The sequence below is a fragment of the Bufo gargarizans genome, chromosome 7, assembly GCF_014858855.1.
Source record: "Bufo gargarizans isolate SCDJY-AF-19 chromosome 7, ASM1485885v1, whole genome shotgun sequence".
NCBI lineage: Eukaryota > Metazoa > Chordata > Amphibia > Anura > Bufonidae > Bufo > Bufo gargarizans.
Window position 1 is genome coordinate 27,508,446 of NC_058086.1, and position 17,262 is coordinate 27,525,707.

General features: G+C 44.2%; 1 protein-coding gene across 6 annotated transcripts in view; it reads right to left on the bottom strand.

Annotated features, from left to right (window-relative positions):
* The window catches only part of OSBPL9 (oxysterol binding protein like 9), a 104,201-nt gene that overhangs the window by 6,493 nt on the left and 80,446 nt on the right, over window positions 1-17,262 (bottom strand). For 4 of the 6 annotated variants that reach the window (XM_044300489.1, XM_044300488.1, XM_044300493.1 and 1 more), the window contains 8 exons: window positions 14,193-14,286; window positions 13,418-13,522; window positions 12,350-12,509; window positions 4,635-4,747; window positions 2,973-3,091; window positions 2,161-2,246; window positions 1,169-1,340; window positions 104-188 (listed from right to left, as the gene is read on the bottom strand). In XM_044300489.1, the coding sequence (XP_044156424.1) occupies window positions 104-188; window positions 1,169-1,340; window positions 2,161-2,246; window positions 2,973-3,091; window positions 4,635-4,747; window positions 12,350-12,509; window positions 13,418-13,522; window positions 14,193-14,286 (934 nt within the window). The remainder of the gene's footprint in view (window positions 1-103; window positions 189-1,168; window positions 1,341-2,160; window positions 2,247-2,972; window positions 3,092-4,634; window positions 4,748-12,349; window positions 12,510-13,417; window positions 13,523-14,192; window positions 14,287-17,262) is intronic. The other 2 variants (XM_044300491.1, XM_044300490.1) reach the window with 1 other exon arrangement.

The window sequence follows — 17,262 nt, forward strand, 5'->3', positions numbered from 1 at the left end:
TCTAATGTTGTATAAGAAGCCTCAACCTTTTCGACCCATTTTGAATAATTAATGATCAATATTATCATCCATAAAGTCATAATCAGATGAAACGGCAACTTACTTGGCGGATGGTGCGAGACCTGCTCGGCGAGGAAAGTCACATTATTTTTGGAAGCCCAAGGAATCGGTCCTTCAGAAACCTGTTCCTGAAATAAATCAAAAGGGAACAATGCTGTCACATGTACATTCATCCACAGCAGTTCATGTTGTCTCGCAATTTTCTCTGTTAGATGAGGCAACATGTACGTTTCAACTAGAATGATGTTTTTGACCAACCAATAAACATTTCTTAGAATTTAAGGCATTATATACAGTTTTGCGTTTGCAAAAATAGAATAAAATACACAATAAAAATGACAATGTAATAAAGATTGGGTTGCATCATCTGGACATTTATGGTACTATTCACAGGATAGCCAATAAATGTCTGATAGCTGCTGCCCCACAACTGGAACCCACTCCTACCCCAAAAACGGGGCCCGGTCACGTGCTGCTGGGAATGGAGAGGCACTTTCCATACATTACCACAGGGCTTTTGAAAAAAGCCGAAAGTGCGCACTGGACTACTTTTGGAAGACGTAATGAAGTGACTGAAGAGCTGCAGATGAGCGCCCACCTGTCCCTTCCTGGCTGCACCCTGTTCTTGAGATAGGAGCGGGACCCAGAGGTGGGACCTGCACCTAACAAACATTTATGGCGTATCATGGTAACTTTTTCTTGTACACACAAATGTATTTGTAATTTATTTATTTTTTACACTGAATATATTAGTCTCACTCAATGAAGTGATTCTTTGTTGGCTTACAAGATACACAGCACTATTTATGTAGGGCCTCACAGGCTTCTGTACCTGGCGGACTCTGAGGCTATTGCTAGCCTTCTGGATGCTATAGTAACGATCAGCACTCTGGCGTCATAGGGCTGATGGAGCGACAAAGGTCATGATCTTTATTGACCTATCGGATTAAACCACCAAGATCAGAGGCAGCTTAGATACTGGTCGTTCAGCGGAAGCCATGCAGTAGATTTCAACTGCTGTGCCCGAGTCATCCCACAGATTGTACATGGATTGCAGGAAAGGGATAAAGACTACATTTTGTACAAAACACAAGTGAATTCAACTTACAGAGTCCTCGTTTTCCTGCCCCGGTAGATCCCAGTGACACTGGAAGACTTCTCCTAGGATGGGGTTATAAGGCTTCTTTGCGACAGAGCCTTTCCTGCCGGCGTGGAACGCTGACAGGTACCACCTGACCACCTGAACCATCCTGTCTTTGGGATCTTTGTGGTCACCAATACTAAAAGAAATCATACGCAATACAGTTATTCTCACAAATTCAAGGCACAAACATTCTTCCCATTATCCATTCCCTGACTTTAGGATACGGCCACACGCAGCGGGGGCCACTGCAGACGTTCAACAGCAGAAAATCAAAAGCAGATCTGCCAGACACCCCAAAGACTGAAGAACATAAAAAATGGGCTGGCTTTTACAGCAGCATTGCAAAGGTTAAAAATCATAGGTAAAACCTGCAACATAATTGGAAAGGCTGCAGACTGAAAACTGGCAGTGCAAGCCAGTCTATTCAGCATGAAGATGAGATTCCTAAAATTTCTTCCACTTTGTCAGTACTGTAAATGTGGAGAACATGCAGTAGTTGCACCACGTGTGGATGTATCCTTACAGTTTTTGGGCTCATGCACACATCCGTATGTATTTTGTGGTCCACAAAAAAAAAAAAAAAAAAAAAAAAAAAACGGATGACACCCGTGTGACATTCATATGGCATCCGTTTTTGCGAATCCACAGTAACAATGCCTGTACTTGTCCATTCAGGACATGTTCTATTTATTTATTTTTTTGCGGAAAGGAAATGCAGACATACGGAAACGGAATGCACACGGAGTCATTCAGTTTGTACATGATCTGTGTTAGTTTTCCAATTGAGTTCTGCGTTCATCAGGTTTTCATGGTTTCTTATTTATGGCTTTACTGGAGAGAACAGTGCAGTCTTCCCTATTCTGGTGGTTAAAAAGCTAACGAAATCTGATGGGAAATATAGCAAGTGTGAACATAGCTCTAGTGATTCTACTCATTAGGTCATATAAAGCAAATACCTTACAAACAGATCTGGATGTGCAAAGAAATCGGCATACATCTCCAGCAGGGATCTTCTCTCCAAGATAAAGGTGGGGAGTACAACCTGCATGAAAATAATATATTTGCTGTATATATACATTCAAAAAAGCTACAACTTGTCCTCCCCATTCACTTCAATGGGACGGCTCATTCCTGTTCAAGTGAATAGGGCGGAACCATCCTACAGAAGTGAATGGGGATGCCAAAGTTGTAAATACACTGCTTGCCGCTGCAGTTGCGACAAAGAGAAGGTAAACGAGAAGGCAGCGCTAATATGAGAGCTGCGGTTTCCCCCAACAGCGCATTGGCTTTGGTGCTGGGAGTCGTTCCCCAGCCGATCTGATTTAGATTACATATCTTGAGGATAGGTCATCAATATAAAAAACAGACAAAACCCTTTAAGTAAACCTGCCGTTTTGTAAATGATTCTAAAATATAAAAAAAATGCATTTTTCAAATCGCGTTTGAAATGTGGCTTTTGCTGCAAAATAATGACACCATACGTTGCACATCTACTTAGCAGCAGTGATCAAATGGTAAACTCAGCTGAGAAAATGCATTCTCATCTAATGCTTAATTAAATCAAGATTAGTGCAAAAAGAATCAGTCACTTTGCTAAATGTGGTGGAGATTTTGGCACAAATACAAACCTTGCATTAACAGTGTCTGTGAGAAGCATGTTTATAGAACATATCCTGTTTTCAGTTTGGTTCCAAACAAGTGTAACACACACCGTCTAAGCCTCTGCAGCCACTTGTTTTAAAGGAATTACGTTGCAAAGAAATTTTACCTTCGTGAGGTCCATGCCCAAGCGGACCTGGGACAGAAGGTGCATGATAACACTCTTGTGCTCCTCCACCGATTCTCCTTCTCCATCATCATCACGGTCCTCCTGAGTTTCAAACTGTTCTACAGGAAAGCGAAAAACAAGAAAAAAGGTTAAAAACGTGGAGGCATATTTATTACATAGCTAGCTGATTCCAGAGGAAATTATTGGATCCTCTTAGCAGCAAAGCATAGGCCATACTATCCTGATGTGACATTAGCATAAAAACACACTGAATGGAGTTGTCTGACTTCAGCAAATGGCATTTATCATGTAGAGAAAGGTAATACAGGGCACTTACTAATGTATTGTGATTGTCCATATTGCCTCCTTTGCTGGCTGGATTCATTTTTCCATCACATTATACACTGCTTGTATTCATGGTTATGACCACTTTGCAATCCATCAGTGGTGGTCGTGCTTTTACACGGTGGCCGGGACCCTGGGAGCGTGCATAGGAATGCATGTGCAGCAGCTCCTTTCGTATCTGGGCTGCAGCGGTGGAAGTATAATGCGATTGAAAAATAAATCAAGCCAGCAAAGGATGATTTGCTGAAGTTAGATATATACACACACACACAAACCTGTCAGACATTTCTAACAGGTCGTTGGTTAGGTTCCAAACTTATCATTTGCTGGGTGTCCTCACTGATAATCATGAAGATAAATGCAAAAATGCATAAAAGTAAAAAAGGTCCATCATTCTGTTCTGTTTCAAAAGGTCAACATTTAATGGTGACTAACTTTCTAACATACCCCTATGGATTAAAGTTTTTCCAATACATAGATGCAAGACCCCTGCATAGCAATAACGTTAAATAAAAAATTCTGTGTCCACCAGAGGGAGCTCAGGAGTCCACCACCTACTACTGATACACTGAACCGAATAAGACCAGTATACTCAGAGCTCCTACGGTGGCACCATTTCTATAGATACACAGGGGATTTGGGGGCTCCGTAAAAGAGAAATGGAGGTACAGTAACTATAAACATGCATAAGGAAACTAACCAGTGCGCCGTTTTGAAAACCAAAGCAGAGTTTTAAAACGTGGACATCCATTCATGGTCAGTTTTCAATCTGCCGTAATGATTTTAGTGTTCATATTATGGACTGCAGGAAGTTTGGGCGTTGCGGCCTTAACAGGGGTAACATGCACGCTCGGGTATGGCTTGCTGAGACTTTTGTAGTGTGAGGGCATGCTCACACCTATTTTCACGCAGATGATGATCCCTCAATCATACAGCTGAGGAATCATCTACCACGGATTCACATAATAGAAAAACAAGTTAGGTGACACGCTGCTTATTGAAGCAGATTCTGTGGGGGACAGCCGTATGCAGATTAGCCCCACTGAATGACAAATTGCACAACCTCCGTAGAAATTCGGGGGTTAATCTTGGATTTCTGCTGCTGCCTCTATTGTGAGTCGTCTACATTGGATTTTTCAACATGGTGTATCTCTCCATTTTAAATTGAGCTACAGCTGCAGTCCAGAGGAATAGCTTGAGCTGCATGGAAATCAATGCATCTAGTGAGCTGCTGCTTATATTTCATAAAACTGGAAAGCGGTCCTATAGAAAGTCTCTACTCAACTCCAGCTGCTCATGGGATATGCTGACACCTACCTGCATCATTGGTCCCATTCGACATGGAGGAATTGAGGGATTCTGCGGTGTCCGGCCTCTTCAGACTGGTGCCCGTGCTGCTGTGTGTTAGGGCAGCTGCAGACTCTGATGAGCTGGGCACAAAAAAAGCCATTTACTTTAATATTCAACTAATATTTCAAACCTAAAGAAATATTTAAAATACATGAATATATGAAACTAGAAGCCTAGCTGCAAGCAGATTCAACACTGCAGTCAACCTGGTACCAAACGTGATATCTGATTGCTGCCAGAAACCATTCTTTGTAGATGTTAACACAGACGATCAATGCCCAGGAAGACATTTAAAAAAAACAAAAACCCAGAAATGAAACATTTGACAATTCAATTTTGATGGTAACAGAAGCAAAACGGAGGACCGGAAAGACGCTCTGGGCTATAGGAGGGCACATAATCAATGTCATATGCATGGCAAACAATAAGATAGCAACTTAAACCCAGATATAACTTATGACAAAAAAAGCTTAAAAGTAAAGAACCTCAAAACCACGCACAGCAGCATTAAAGGGGATGTTCAGCCTTTAAAAAGTGATGGCTTATCCTTGGGACAGGCCATCACCGAGTGGCAGGAGTCAGACACCCCGCTCATCTACCAATCAGCTGATCTGTGTGGCTCAGTCACCGGGACCTGGTGCTGAAACTACACCACTCGTCACTGCAGCCCTGGTCCGACTGACTTCAAAGGGCAGTGCTGTAGTGATAAGCTCCCTCCATGACAAGGATGGTGGAGCTGTGTAGTTTCAGCGATGACTTCCAGCAACGGAGCAAGAGAAAAAAGCTGATTGGCAGGGGCACGGGGTGTGAGAATCCTGCCGATCAGCTAGTGATGGCCTATCCTGAGGATAGGAAAGGGGCACGGGGTGTGAGAATCCTGCCGATCAGCTAGTGATGGCCTATCCTGAGGATAGGAAAGGGGCACGGGGTGTGAGAATCCTGCCGATCAGCTAGTGATGGCCTATCCTGAGGATAGGAAAGGGGCACGGGGTGTGAGAATCCTGCCGATCAGCTAGTGATGGCCTATCCTGAGGAGAGGAAAGGGGCACGGGGTGTGAGAATCCTGCCGATCAGCTAGTGATGGCCTATCCTGAGGAGAGGAAAGGGGCACGGGGTGTGAGAATCCTGCCGATCAGCTAGTGATGGCCTATCCTGAGGAGAGGAAAGGGGCACGGGGTGTGAGAATCCTGCCGATCAGCTAGTGATGGCCTATCCTGAGGAGAGGAAAGGGGCACGGGGTGTGAGAATCCTGCCGATCAGCTAGTGATGGCCTATCCTGAGGATAGGAAAGGGGCACGGGGTGTGAGAATCCTGCCGATCAGCTAGTGATGGCCTATCCTGAGGATAGGAAAGGGGCACGGGGTGTGAGAATCCTGCCGATCAGCTAGTGATGGCCTATCCTGAGGATAGGAAAGGGGCACGGGGTGTGAGAATCCTGCCGATCAGCTAGTGATGGCCTATCCTGAGGATAGGAAAGGGGCACGGGGTGTGAGAATCCTGCCGATCAGCTAGTGATGGCCTATCCTGAGGATAGGCAAGGGGCACAGGGTGCGAGAATCCTGCCAGCTAGTGATGGCCTATCCTGAGGATAGGCAAGGGGCACAGGGTGTGAGAATCCTGCCAGCTAGTAATGGCCTATCCTGAGGAGAGGAAAGGGGCACGGGGTGTGAGAATCCTGCCAGCTAGTGATGGCCTATCCTGAGGATAGGCAAGGGGCACAGGGTGCGAGAATCCTGCCAGCTACTAATGGCCTATCCTGAGGAGAGGAAAGGGGTACGGGGTGCGAGAATCCTGCCAGCTAGTAATGGCCTATCCTGAGGATAAGCAATCACTTACTAAAGGCTGGACAATTCCTTTAAACAATGGGCGATTTCCTCTGGGGTGTAGAGCGCTCATTTTCAGACAGGAAGTAGGATGGATAAAGCCTAAAGAATTCCCTTTTTATGACCAGGGCCACAGATATTAATAGTGCCATCAGAGTGAGCGCTATGCATTATTAAAGGGGTTTTCCGGGATTTTGATGGCCTATCCCCAAGATAGATCATCAATATGTGCGTGCAGCCTATCAGAGGCCAGCGCAATGACATCATCATTGCGCCACCTGAGCCGGGCAGAGTACTGTATGGGACACAGGGCCGGAAGAGGCCCGCATCGCTGTCAGAAGCATGGTGGTAGGTATTCGTTTTTTGTTCATTTGGCACAATGCTGTTCAGCGCACTATGGTGGAGGAAGGGGGGGGGGGGGCACTATATAGGGGCATTTTTTACTGGCACATTATTGGGGGGGGGGTTACTATAGGACAGAAGCACTATTAGTGATCAACACACATCTCATCTTGCTGCCTCCCTAAAGCAACACATCCAGCGATCTGCAGCAATGGAAGAAGCACCAAGGACGAAGGTGTACGAAATACTGCATCTTTCAACAAGAGCTAAAAACAGTATGTCAATGTGTCTGCCAGACAAAGATTAAAAGCTGCGACATTTCAATGTATGAAGCCGTGCTTAATTATAAAAGTCATTTGTGAGAGGTCATTTCATCGATATTGTTCTAGATAATGTCAATTCATATCAGAAATGTACATGGATCCTTACCAACTAGACAGAAGTCTTGCAGCAATAAAAAATAAATAAATAAATAAAATATATATAAAAAAAATAAAATCACATTAAGAACAGGACATTATACAAGACACGATAACTACATGACATGTACATATTACATACAACCCTAAATATTACACAACTGGTGGGAGAAACCATCCTCTCTGACGTGACAATCCTCCCAGCAACTCCGGACCTAGAACATCGTTCTATTACTCCTGTATGTTCTCACATAATTCTGGCAACCAGAAGCACCATAGCAAAAAAAATAAAATAAAAAATGGTTGGATGGTTCTTAGTCTTTCTTGTCCAAAACATAAAAATCAAATATGTTTTACAATGCTATGGAAACAACTATAAAACAGTGGTCATGCTGTTTACTTATTCAAATGCGTATATTAATTTATATGTACATAAATCTATAACTCTACATATACAACACCCTCACTTATCGACAGGTCCAGCTCCCACTCCTTCTCCCCCATGTTCAAAGAGAGCAAAAAACATACCTGTCAGCATAAAAACACCATGAGACACAGCGTCTCTATAGTATAAATGCGCATGTCAGAAGGACCTGTGATGATCATGTGGGAGGTGCAGTCACGTGACAAAATGTCACATGATGCATCCTGATCACACGGCCACTTCCATCCAGACAGTCATGTGAAAGGTGCAGTTCATTGGGGGACACAGAAGACAATGGGTATAGCTGCTGCCACTAGGAGGCGACACTAAGCAAAAAAAAGTGTTAGCTCCTCTCAGCGATATCCCTCCTGCAGACACTGAGCTAATCAGTTTGTACAAAAGCAGTAGGAGAAGCCAACAGGAAACAATAAAAAGGAAGAAAACTGGAGATGGGTCATCGTCAAGAACCAGAAGGACCCATCTAGGAGAACCAGCAATGTATATACAGGGTGGGAGCTGTGCCCCCCAATGAACTCAGCAACAAAAGGATTTTACAGGTAAGCACAAAAAATCCTATTTTATCACTTGTATCATTGAAAAGGGACAGGAAGAACCATTCCCCGGAAGGCCAGCCTGAGGTGCGGCTGAATACGCAGAGGCTCTGGCTGGGCAGAAGAACAGTCCAGGGAATATAAATCACGGCTTAGGAGACTGAAGAAGATAAAGGCGAGAGAGACCTAGCCTGGATTCAGAAGACTTCTGAGGAAGTGATATCCATGGGTCAGAACCCCAGGAAAAAAAAAACAAAAAAAAAAACCTAGAGCCATCAACAGACACAACATGGTGTGAGAAGAAAAAAAAGAAACCACTCAGTGGAATACTGATTGGAAGAAGACGAACTAAAAATGGCATCTAGATATCAAGTGCAGATGTGACAAAAATGTTGCCCCCCGCGGGGGACGAAGTAAGGGTGCCAGAAGGCAAGGCCCCAAAATCATAACAGGCTGCCAAAAGAGAAAACCACTCCAGCGGGACCATGACGAACAAGGCAGAGCTAGAGAACCTGGATGACAGGCATGAACATGGCCCACAAGAAAAAGTTCTTGAGGGAGTGAAGAAAGTCAATAGGAACAAGGCAGTAAAACTGACCCAAACCACAAAAAAAAAAAAAAAAAAAAGGGAGGGGACTAAGGCTGCTTTCACACTTGCGTTCGGAGCGGATCCGTCTGGTGTCTGCACAGACGGATCCGCTCCTATAATACAGACGATGGGATCCGTTCAGAACGGATCAGTCTGCATTATATTTCAGAAAAAATTCTAAGTGTGAAAGTTAGTCAGACGGATCCGTCCAGACTTTACATTGAAAGTCAATGGGGGACGGATCAGTTTGAAAATTGAGCCATAGTGTGTCATATTCAAACGGATCCGTCCCCATTGACTTACATTGTAAGTCTGGACGGATCCGTTTGCCTCTGCACGGCCAGGCTGCAAGCAGCATTCAGGTGTCCGCCTGCTGAGCGGAGGCCAAACGCTGCCAGACTGATGCATTCTGAGCGGATCCGCGTCCACTCAGAATGCATTAGGACAGTACGGATCAGTTCGGGTCCGCTTGTGAGAGCCTTCAAAACGGAACTCACAAGCGGAGCCCCGAACGCTAGTGTGACAGTAGCCTAACCTGGCAGAAAAAATAAAGTGTTCTGAGAGCAAAAATGTCCGCTTCTTACTAATAATATGTTTTTAAATACATACAGCTCATATCTAAACCCCCAGCTGTCTCGAATTCAAGAAGCATATTGCCCAGCACAGTAGTACTGAAGGCAAGGAAAGGGTTAAGCCCAGGGGTGAAGCTTATTGGCCGCTGGTGGGAGGAAGAAATGGCACGAAAATTTTGCACTCAGACAGTTCCTGCCCCAAAAGGTTTTGAAGATGCGGACTATGTAGGCCGCAGAGCCAGGGCCTCGAGTACAGGCGAGGTTGACCGGAAGAACTTCCGGTTGGGGATGCAATGCAGGGAGGGAGCAGGACAGCAAACTAGGGAACTGCCACGGGGAGCCAGATGGGGGTAGGCCGCAGAGAAGCCGGGGCCTCAATTACCAACGGCCCCGGCGGAAGACATGGACCGGAACTCTGGGAATAAGCAGAAGGTGGCCTGACAAAGTCTCCCCAGGACGCCTGCCGAAACAGAGGCCTCAGGGGAAGGTAAGCAGGCCTCCGTGGGGGAATATTCACACGAGAAAACCTGAGAGCCTTGGGGACTGACAGAATACTCACCCGTCTGGCGTTTTCTGTCCCACTGGCTCCAGCCGGGTCACCAGCTTCGGTGTGTTACCCCTTGATGAGGGTAGCTACACCGGTAACAGAGGGGACTAAGCAGAGGTGACCCGAAAGCTGGCAGAATACATAGGTTTTAGGAACCTCTGGTCCTCCTTGCCTTCTGGAGACCGGGAACGAGCAGCGGGCTTGGGGATTCTTGTCCCCACCTATCCGTTGGTTGAACTTGATGGACTTATGTCTTTTTTCAACCGTATCAACTATGTAACCCCCTGGACTCCCGTCTCTTGGGTAGGAACGCAGGCAGCTTGGAGACTGCCAGCAGTCCAGCTAAAAAGGAAAGAAAAATGAAAAGAAAAGGAAAATAAGCAGACCTGCAAGCAGGGAGGTCTGCCTCCTACGGACACTAAGCTAAAATTAGCTCAGTGTCTGCAGGAGGGGTATAGCTGAGAGGAGCTAACACTTTTTTTTGCTTAGTGTCGCCTCCTAGTGGCAGCAGCTATACCCATGGTCTTCTGTGTCCCCCAATGATACGAGCGAGAAAATACTGTATGGAGATTCGTCCCTGTACAGTATTAGAATATATTGGCTCAGATGAGCTGAAGTTAGTGACTTTGTTGAATAACCTGAAACCAAACTTGGCTTTGGTTCCGAGGTACTGGTCGGAACCGAAGCAGAGTTCGGTTTCACGTTTTAAAAATCAACTTCTGAATTTATTCAACAACGTCACGAGTGACTTCATGAATAACTAATTTCGCCTCAACGGAGCCCATACATTCTAATACTGTACAGAGACTAATCTCACCGGTCACGAGAACGGGTGCCCACACCCTATGGAGCCTCCTGAAATGGAAGGAGCGACTAATCAGAAAAGCACACTGCCACTTAATGACCGAAATACCCCTTTGATGGTGCCTGCAAGAAAAGGCCCATATCGATGTTGGGAAGTGAAAAGGAGTTTAACACTGGGCCCCACAGCACTTCTACGGTCTGCCTCCATGGTAAGCAACTGCAGAGACTGTGTATAGCAGGGATGGCCAACCTGTGGCTCTCCAGCTCTTGCAAAACTACAACTCCTAGCATGCCCAGACAGCCTACAGCTATCAGTCTACAGCAGGGCATGGTGGGAATTGTAGTTTTACAATAACTGCAGTGCCGCAGGTTGGCCAGCCCTGGTGTATAGGATTATACAACCTGTGACCAAAAGATTCTGCTATGCAATTCCCAAAAGGTTTTGCGATGGTTGCAATTTCTGGTTCTCATTTTAGTTAAATTAAAACACAAAAAAAACTGCTCTGTAAATATAAACTGCAGCTCTACCGACTGAATGTTTCTCGGTTATCAGGTTTACAACAATGTTTTCTTTACTCACTGGTGTTTTTGTTTCAGTCTATCAAAGGTCAGTTGAATGGAATTTGTACTTGATAATCAAGGTTCTTTCCCCTGTTACATCGGGATAAGTTGGTTTTGTTTACTCTTGACTTTCCAACAATGTACCAAGCACACTGATGGAGATTAGGTTATACTGACATCATATTTGTGATGTATGCAGAGACGAGCTGCTGAGATACATAATACACGTGACAAAAGGGTTCCATTAGGGTTCATGCACACGGCCATAGCAGTTTTTGCCATAACACGGATGCCTGCCGTGTGCGTTCAGCATTTTGCGGATCGGTATGTCATTTCTTTATGCCTATTAGGACGTGTTTTTTTTTTTTTTTGGCAGGACTGCAGAACAGACATATGATGCAGAAGGTGTGCTGCCCACATCTTTTGTAGCCCCATTCAAATGAATAGGTCCACATCCAATCCTCAAAAAAATGCGGATGGGATGCAAACTAAAACTACGGTCAAGTAATAAGCCCTTAGCCTGACAGAGGAGAAGAGCGCGTCCTTCTCGGTCTCTGTCGCACAAATTTACAGCAAAAATGGATGTCAGTTAAATGAATATTCTTCTACTAGTAAATTTAGGTCATTTCCAGATGTGGCAGATTCACTACAAAATGCTCAAAAACACACGTTTATGGTCATTTCAGCACATATTTCACCTACTGCAAAGCAATAATCTATAAGATGCAAATTTTGCCAGGAAATAACCAATACCTTATATGTTTTCAGCTCTTACTTTCATAGTAAATCTAAAATGCCAATAACCATTGACTATCCTATAATCAAGATGGCAGAAAAAAAAAAAAAAAAACCTAGCACAGGTTCACTCCCACTATCGTATCTATATATTGTATGTCTGCCAAGAATCTTCATACATTTTACAAGACAATGGGCGCTATTCCTACATGACCCAAATGGAAGAAATTCTTTTACTGAGGATAGCTGCTGGCCAATTGTTTTGGCTTAGGACCATGGAAGATGATGGAGAACGCAAGCAGAAACCAAACTTACTCCATGCAGCGCTTTGGGGAGGAAGTGCTCTGGTAGAATTCATCGGCATCGTAGAATTCATCCTCACTGCTTGAGTACGAGAAATCCGGCACTGTATTAGGAGACAGGTTGACGTGGCTGGGGGACGTCAGACTACTGCTGGGAACAGATTGTCCGCTCCCTGTGAAGACAAAAAGATAATAATCTACATAGCGGCAATAATGCAAAAACCTCAAAAAAAACTTTTTAAACCAATACTCTAGTTGAGGACCCTGACGCGCTCCTTGCATCTTAATGCTTACTTAAATGTTCAGCAGACCTTTCAGAATTAGCGGTAGTGAGTGTACACGAGGAATGACACTATATCAGGCCATTATTTGCAATTTTTTATTTTTTTGACGCTTTCCCCATCTCGAATTCTGTGTATGATAAGAACTTCTACTCGACTGCACTATTGATTTATGTAAACTTTGTTGAAAGGTTAGTGTCCATTTGAATGTATTTGGCTACGAATAAGTTTTACATTCACATGTTCAGTGGTGTTTAGTTAAGGGGAACCTGTCAGGTTGAACATGTGGCTGAACTGCAGGCAGCATGTTATAGAGCAGGAAGAGCTGAGCAGATTGATATCTAGATTTAGTACAACTTGTATTTCATACATTTAGATTCCTTCACATTCTGGGCTGTGAAGTCCAGGAGGCGGTCCTATCAGTGACTGACAGTCTGCCCTCTGACTGTGTATACAGAGAGAGCTGTCAATCACTGATAGCTCCGCCTCCTGGACTTCACAGCCCAGAACGTGCAGGAATATAGATGAATGAAATAAGTTTTACTGAATCTTTTCCCACAAACATATATAAAGCGATCTGCTCAGCTCCTCCTGCTCTCTAAACTGCACTTTCAAGGTGACAGACTCCCTTTAATAAGGAGGAAATCATTATTTAAAGAGGTATTTCCTGGGACTTTACTATTGAAGACTAAGATGTAAGTATAGGTCACCAATATCAGATAGAGCTCCAGCTCCTGATCAGTGTGGGTGCCGAATGTAGTCGTCAATAATAAAGTCCTGGAAAACCTCTAACAGCTCACCTGTGCTGTTGGGTGTTGGAGTCTGATGATTGCCAATGGGACTCACTACTGACCCAACTGCCAATGAAGATGGGCGCTGCTCTCCTTTACCAACCTGGACAGCTTCTGTAATATAACGGCAAATCAAGGCAAAATAGTCACTGAACACGGTGATGCTGAATAACCCAATTCATTTCCAATAAGGCCTTCTGCAAAATAACCACGGGCCGGAAGTGAAGTTTGAATGCAGCGCTACTCAAGTTAAGTATGCTGTCACTTTATTTAACATCTATGGGACAGAGTACAGTCCTTGGTGGTGGAGGCCCTACATATTCTGCAGATGAGATGTTGTGCAGTAGCTACGGGCCGGAAGTCTGTGCTGGAGTTACACAGCGCCATCTATTGTATAGTGGACACAGCTGGCTACTGCACTGCCGCTGAAGTGAATGAAAGCATCGCTGCAGATACCAGTTCTATCCAACTGTGTAGTTTCAGTGCTGAATTAGACCTACTGCAAAACAGCTAATTTTACTATTGCTGGATGCTGTCCTTAAGATAGGCCATCCGGATCTGATCAGTGCGGGTCCAACATCCGACACAGTCGCCGATCACTTATTGATGGCCTATTGCGAGGACAGGCCCCATCGATAATAAAAATCCTGGACAAACCTTTTAAGAGAATAATAAGAGGTCCCGAACACAGGACCCCCCACCTAATAACTCAATGTCCTAATATAGTATTTGAGAAGGATATTAACCAGACAATCCCATTAATAAACTCAATACGAGGTCTCACCTGGCATTGGAACGGTTTGAGTTGGCATAGCGAGAACGGCTGCAGGCTCCAATAGACTTGGTTGATAAATAGAATCCACAGGATTTATGGTGCTCTGTGAAAACAGAAGCAAACAGGCGACTTAGAGAAGGAGCGGGAGAACGAAGCAAAGACGAACCGCCAAACTCCAGTGCAGGGTGATCTAGAAAGTGAACGGTTTATGAACCAAAAATAAAAAATAAAAAAAAAGTACAACTTGTTGTCTACCAATCAGGTTACAACTAATACCGCTTTAGAATTAAAATCATGACCGTTACCACCACATAACTCTCTGGAGAGGACACAAAGTAGTACCATTCTTGTCATGCAAGCTTTCTTAATTAAAAATTCATTAAGTTGTATTCCCGATAGGCAGATACTTGGAAAAATAAGAATCCACTATTTTGCAGGACACAACAACACCGTAACTCAAGGCTGATGCCGTCACGGCAATAAATATTTCACAAGGAAATAAAAATAATAATAATAATAATAATAAAACAAACAAAAAACAATACTAATTGAGAACTGGAAACTGAAGTAAAGCACAGTCCCTATGCTCAACTCAGTGGTGGTAAGGTAGGCATGAGCATATTTTTTTTTTATGGGACTCCTTGCAGTATTACATGAGTAAGGGCTGACTCACACTAACGGTAAACAGCTGCGTGAAGCAGTTTATGTCTGTCTGTCCGCTCCTCAGCCAGCCGGATCTCCACTGGAGCCCATTATCGTCAATGGGGCCAGACATAATGCCGGCACCCCAGCAAGGACAGATCCCAGCCAGAACAGTCTGTCGAATCGGTTTACCGTTAGTGTGAAACTACTGCAGATAAGGAGTCCAGATCAGTATGCTTTATTTCATACCTCCCCTATTCCTCTGGCAATAAATACATTGTCGGATGCTGAGTTTATAGGAACTTTGCTCAACAGTCCGGACAATGTAACCCAATGCAGCTTATGAGTGTAGAGCTGGGGAGTAGAGGGCAGTATGAAAATATAGAATACCTATCCGGAACTGCAGTATTACTCAGGTAGTGCTGCGGATAGCCCATAATCAAGGTAACAGATTCCCTTTAAGGAATTCTCCAGGCTAAAAAAGAAAAAAAGGTCTACTTTGTCCCAGAAACAGCGCCACTCTTGCCCATAGGCTATGGCTGGTATTGTGCCTTTATTCTACTGAAGTGAATGTGACCAAACTCAGTCCTATGGACGAGAGAGGCGTTGCTTCCAGTTCATCAGTTTCTGATCCTGGAAATCCCTTTATGGGTAAAAATGGTAATGGATTTTCACGAAGTAAGAGGTATAAAGCAGTAATATAAACCTTTTGTTAGGATCCAATTCGCGCTGTGAGAGCCCGGCCTATCAGTTACAACATGCAGCATCCATTTATAGTGAAAGGAGTTATAATGCAAACCAGAATGAAATGCAAACTACATGGACTGGTTAATGGCAGAGGTCTGTAGGACGGCAGTTCAGAGACAGACAGAGGGAGGAATGGTTGGTTACACAGATCGTGAAAGATTTACATGGAGAAAACAAGAAAAGGGATGCCACGGACGAAGGAGAGCGATATCAGGGTGGTGTAAAAGAAACATCCCAAAGAGCAGATCATCTAAGAGTGTTCGTCTAAAGATCCCTTCTCCTCAAAGCAGTCACTAATTAAAACCTTCAATAATCCAATGCAGTTTAGCCTTTAAACAGGTATTCCCATCTTGCAAAGTGATACTAGGACCTCTCGGACCACTACCCCAGTGAGCACTGCGGCCCCGTCACACCTGTGCACCAGCACACCTGCCGCCTACTACGCAGGAGAACCGCAACACAGCTCCATTTAAAGGCTATGAACGTCTTTGAGGCCATTTTTTATTGCTACATTCTCTTTTTTTTATTTTTAGAGATTTCAAATATTTCCTCTGCCGCCTTCATTTTCACTGCATGTGCAGACTGATTCTCCTGCCTCTCAGTAAACCCATCAGAGAGATGCTCTGACAGCTTAGTCTGCAGCCCTCATCTTTACTTTCCTAACATTTCATAAACATCCTTTCAAGCCATATTCTTCTCAAAGTGATGGGAATGCCTTACTGAGTGTTTATGAACTGTCAGGAGACCGGAGATAAGGGCTATAGATCGAGCTCTGACAAGAAGAAACAGCCGGCAGATGCACCGAAACTAAAAGCTGTAGAGGGAAAACTGCTGAAAAATGTTTAATAAAGACCAACTGGTATAATTATATTTCTCCTAAAATAAGTAGAATTAAGTTATAAAAAAATAAGCTCCTGAAGGTGTCTGTAGTCCTAAGTGAATGGACACACGCTACACTACTCTGCAAAACTACGTATCCAGGAATACAGCTGTGCAGAAAAGAGCTGCAGGTCTAAACCAGCACAGCATCCCATTCATTCTCCGAGCTGTGAGGGTCCCAGATGTCGGACACCCAGCAATCACATGGGGACGGCATATTCTTGCTTTATGCCACTTTATTACAATAGAAAAAAATGCTCACGGAGACCTGCACTACTTTGGTCTGTGATGCTGACCAAACATGTCGATTAAGTCTAAGGGTCCATAAAAATCGCGGACCCAACATGGATGGCATCCGGTTTTTCACTGAACACTGATAGGAGAAGCTTTGAAAATTAGTTTTCAGCTGAGCAGCGTCCGTGAATCATCGATGACAGGTAATAACAGACACACGAACGGAAACACACGGATTGTTCACGGATGAAACATGACCTTTTTTGCATGGATGTGAAACGGACACGGAAATTTGGACGAAAGAAGAACCTTTTTTTCTAAACCTGAAGAACCACTTTAGGTGTTTGGCCACCAGGTGGCCTATAATATGAACACACATTATAACAGGTTTTGTCCTTCCCACTAATTTTCTTTCCTCACAATAAACCATGTGAAGAATCGAACCCGGGCTGCGAGTATCCCGCTGCACACTGAAGCTATATTCTTACTGGGAGCCTAGCCAGATCTTAGAATGGGCAGAGCTCCTCCATGTATAGTAATAGCCATATGTCATCTTCAAGGGACAGGCAGTGGTCTA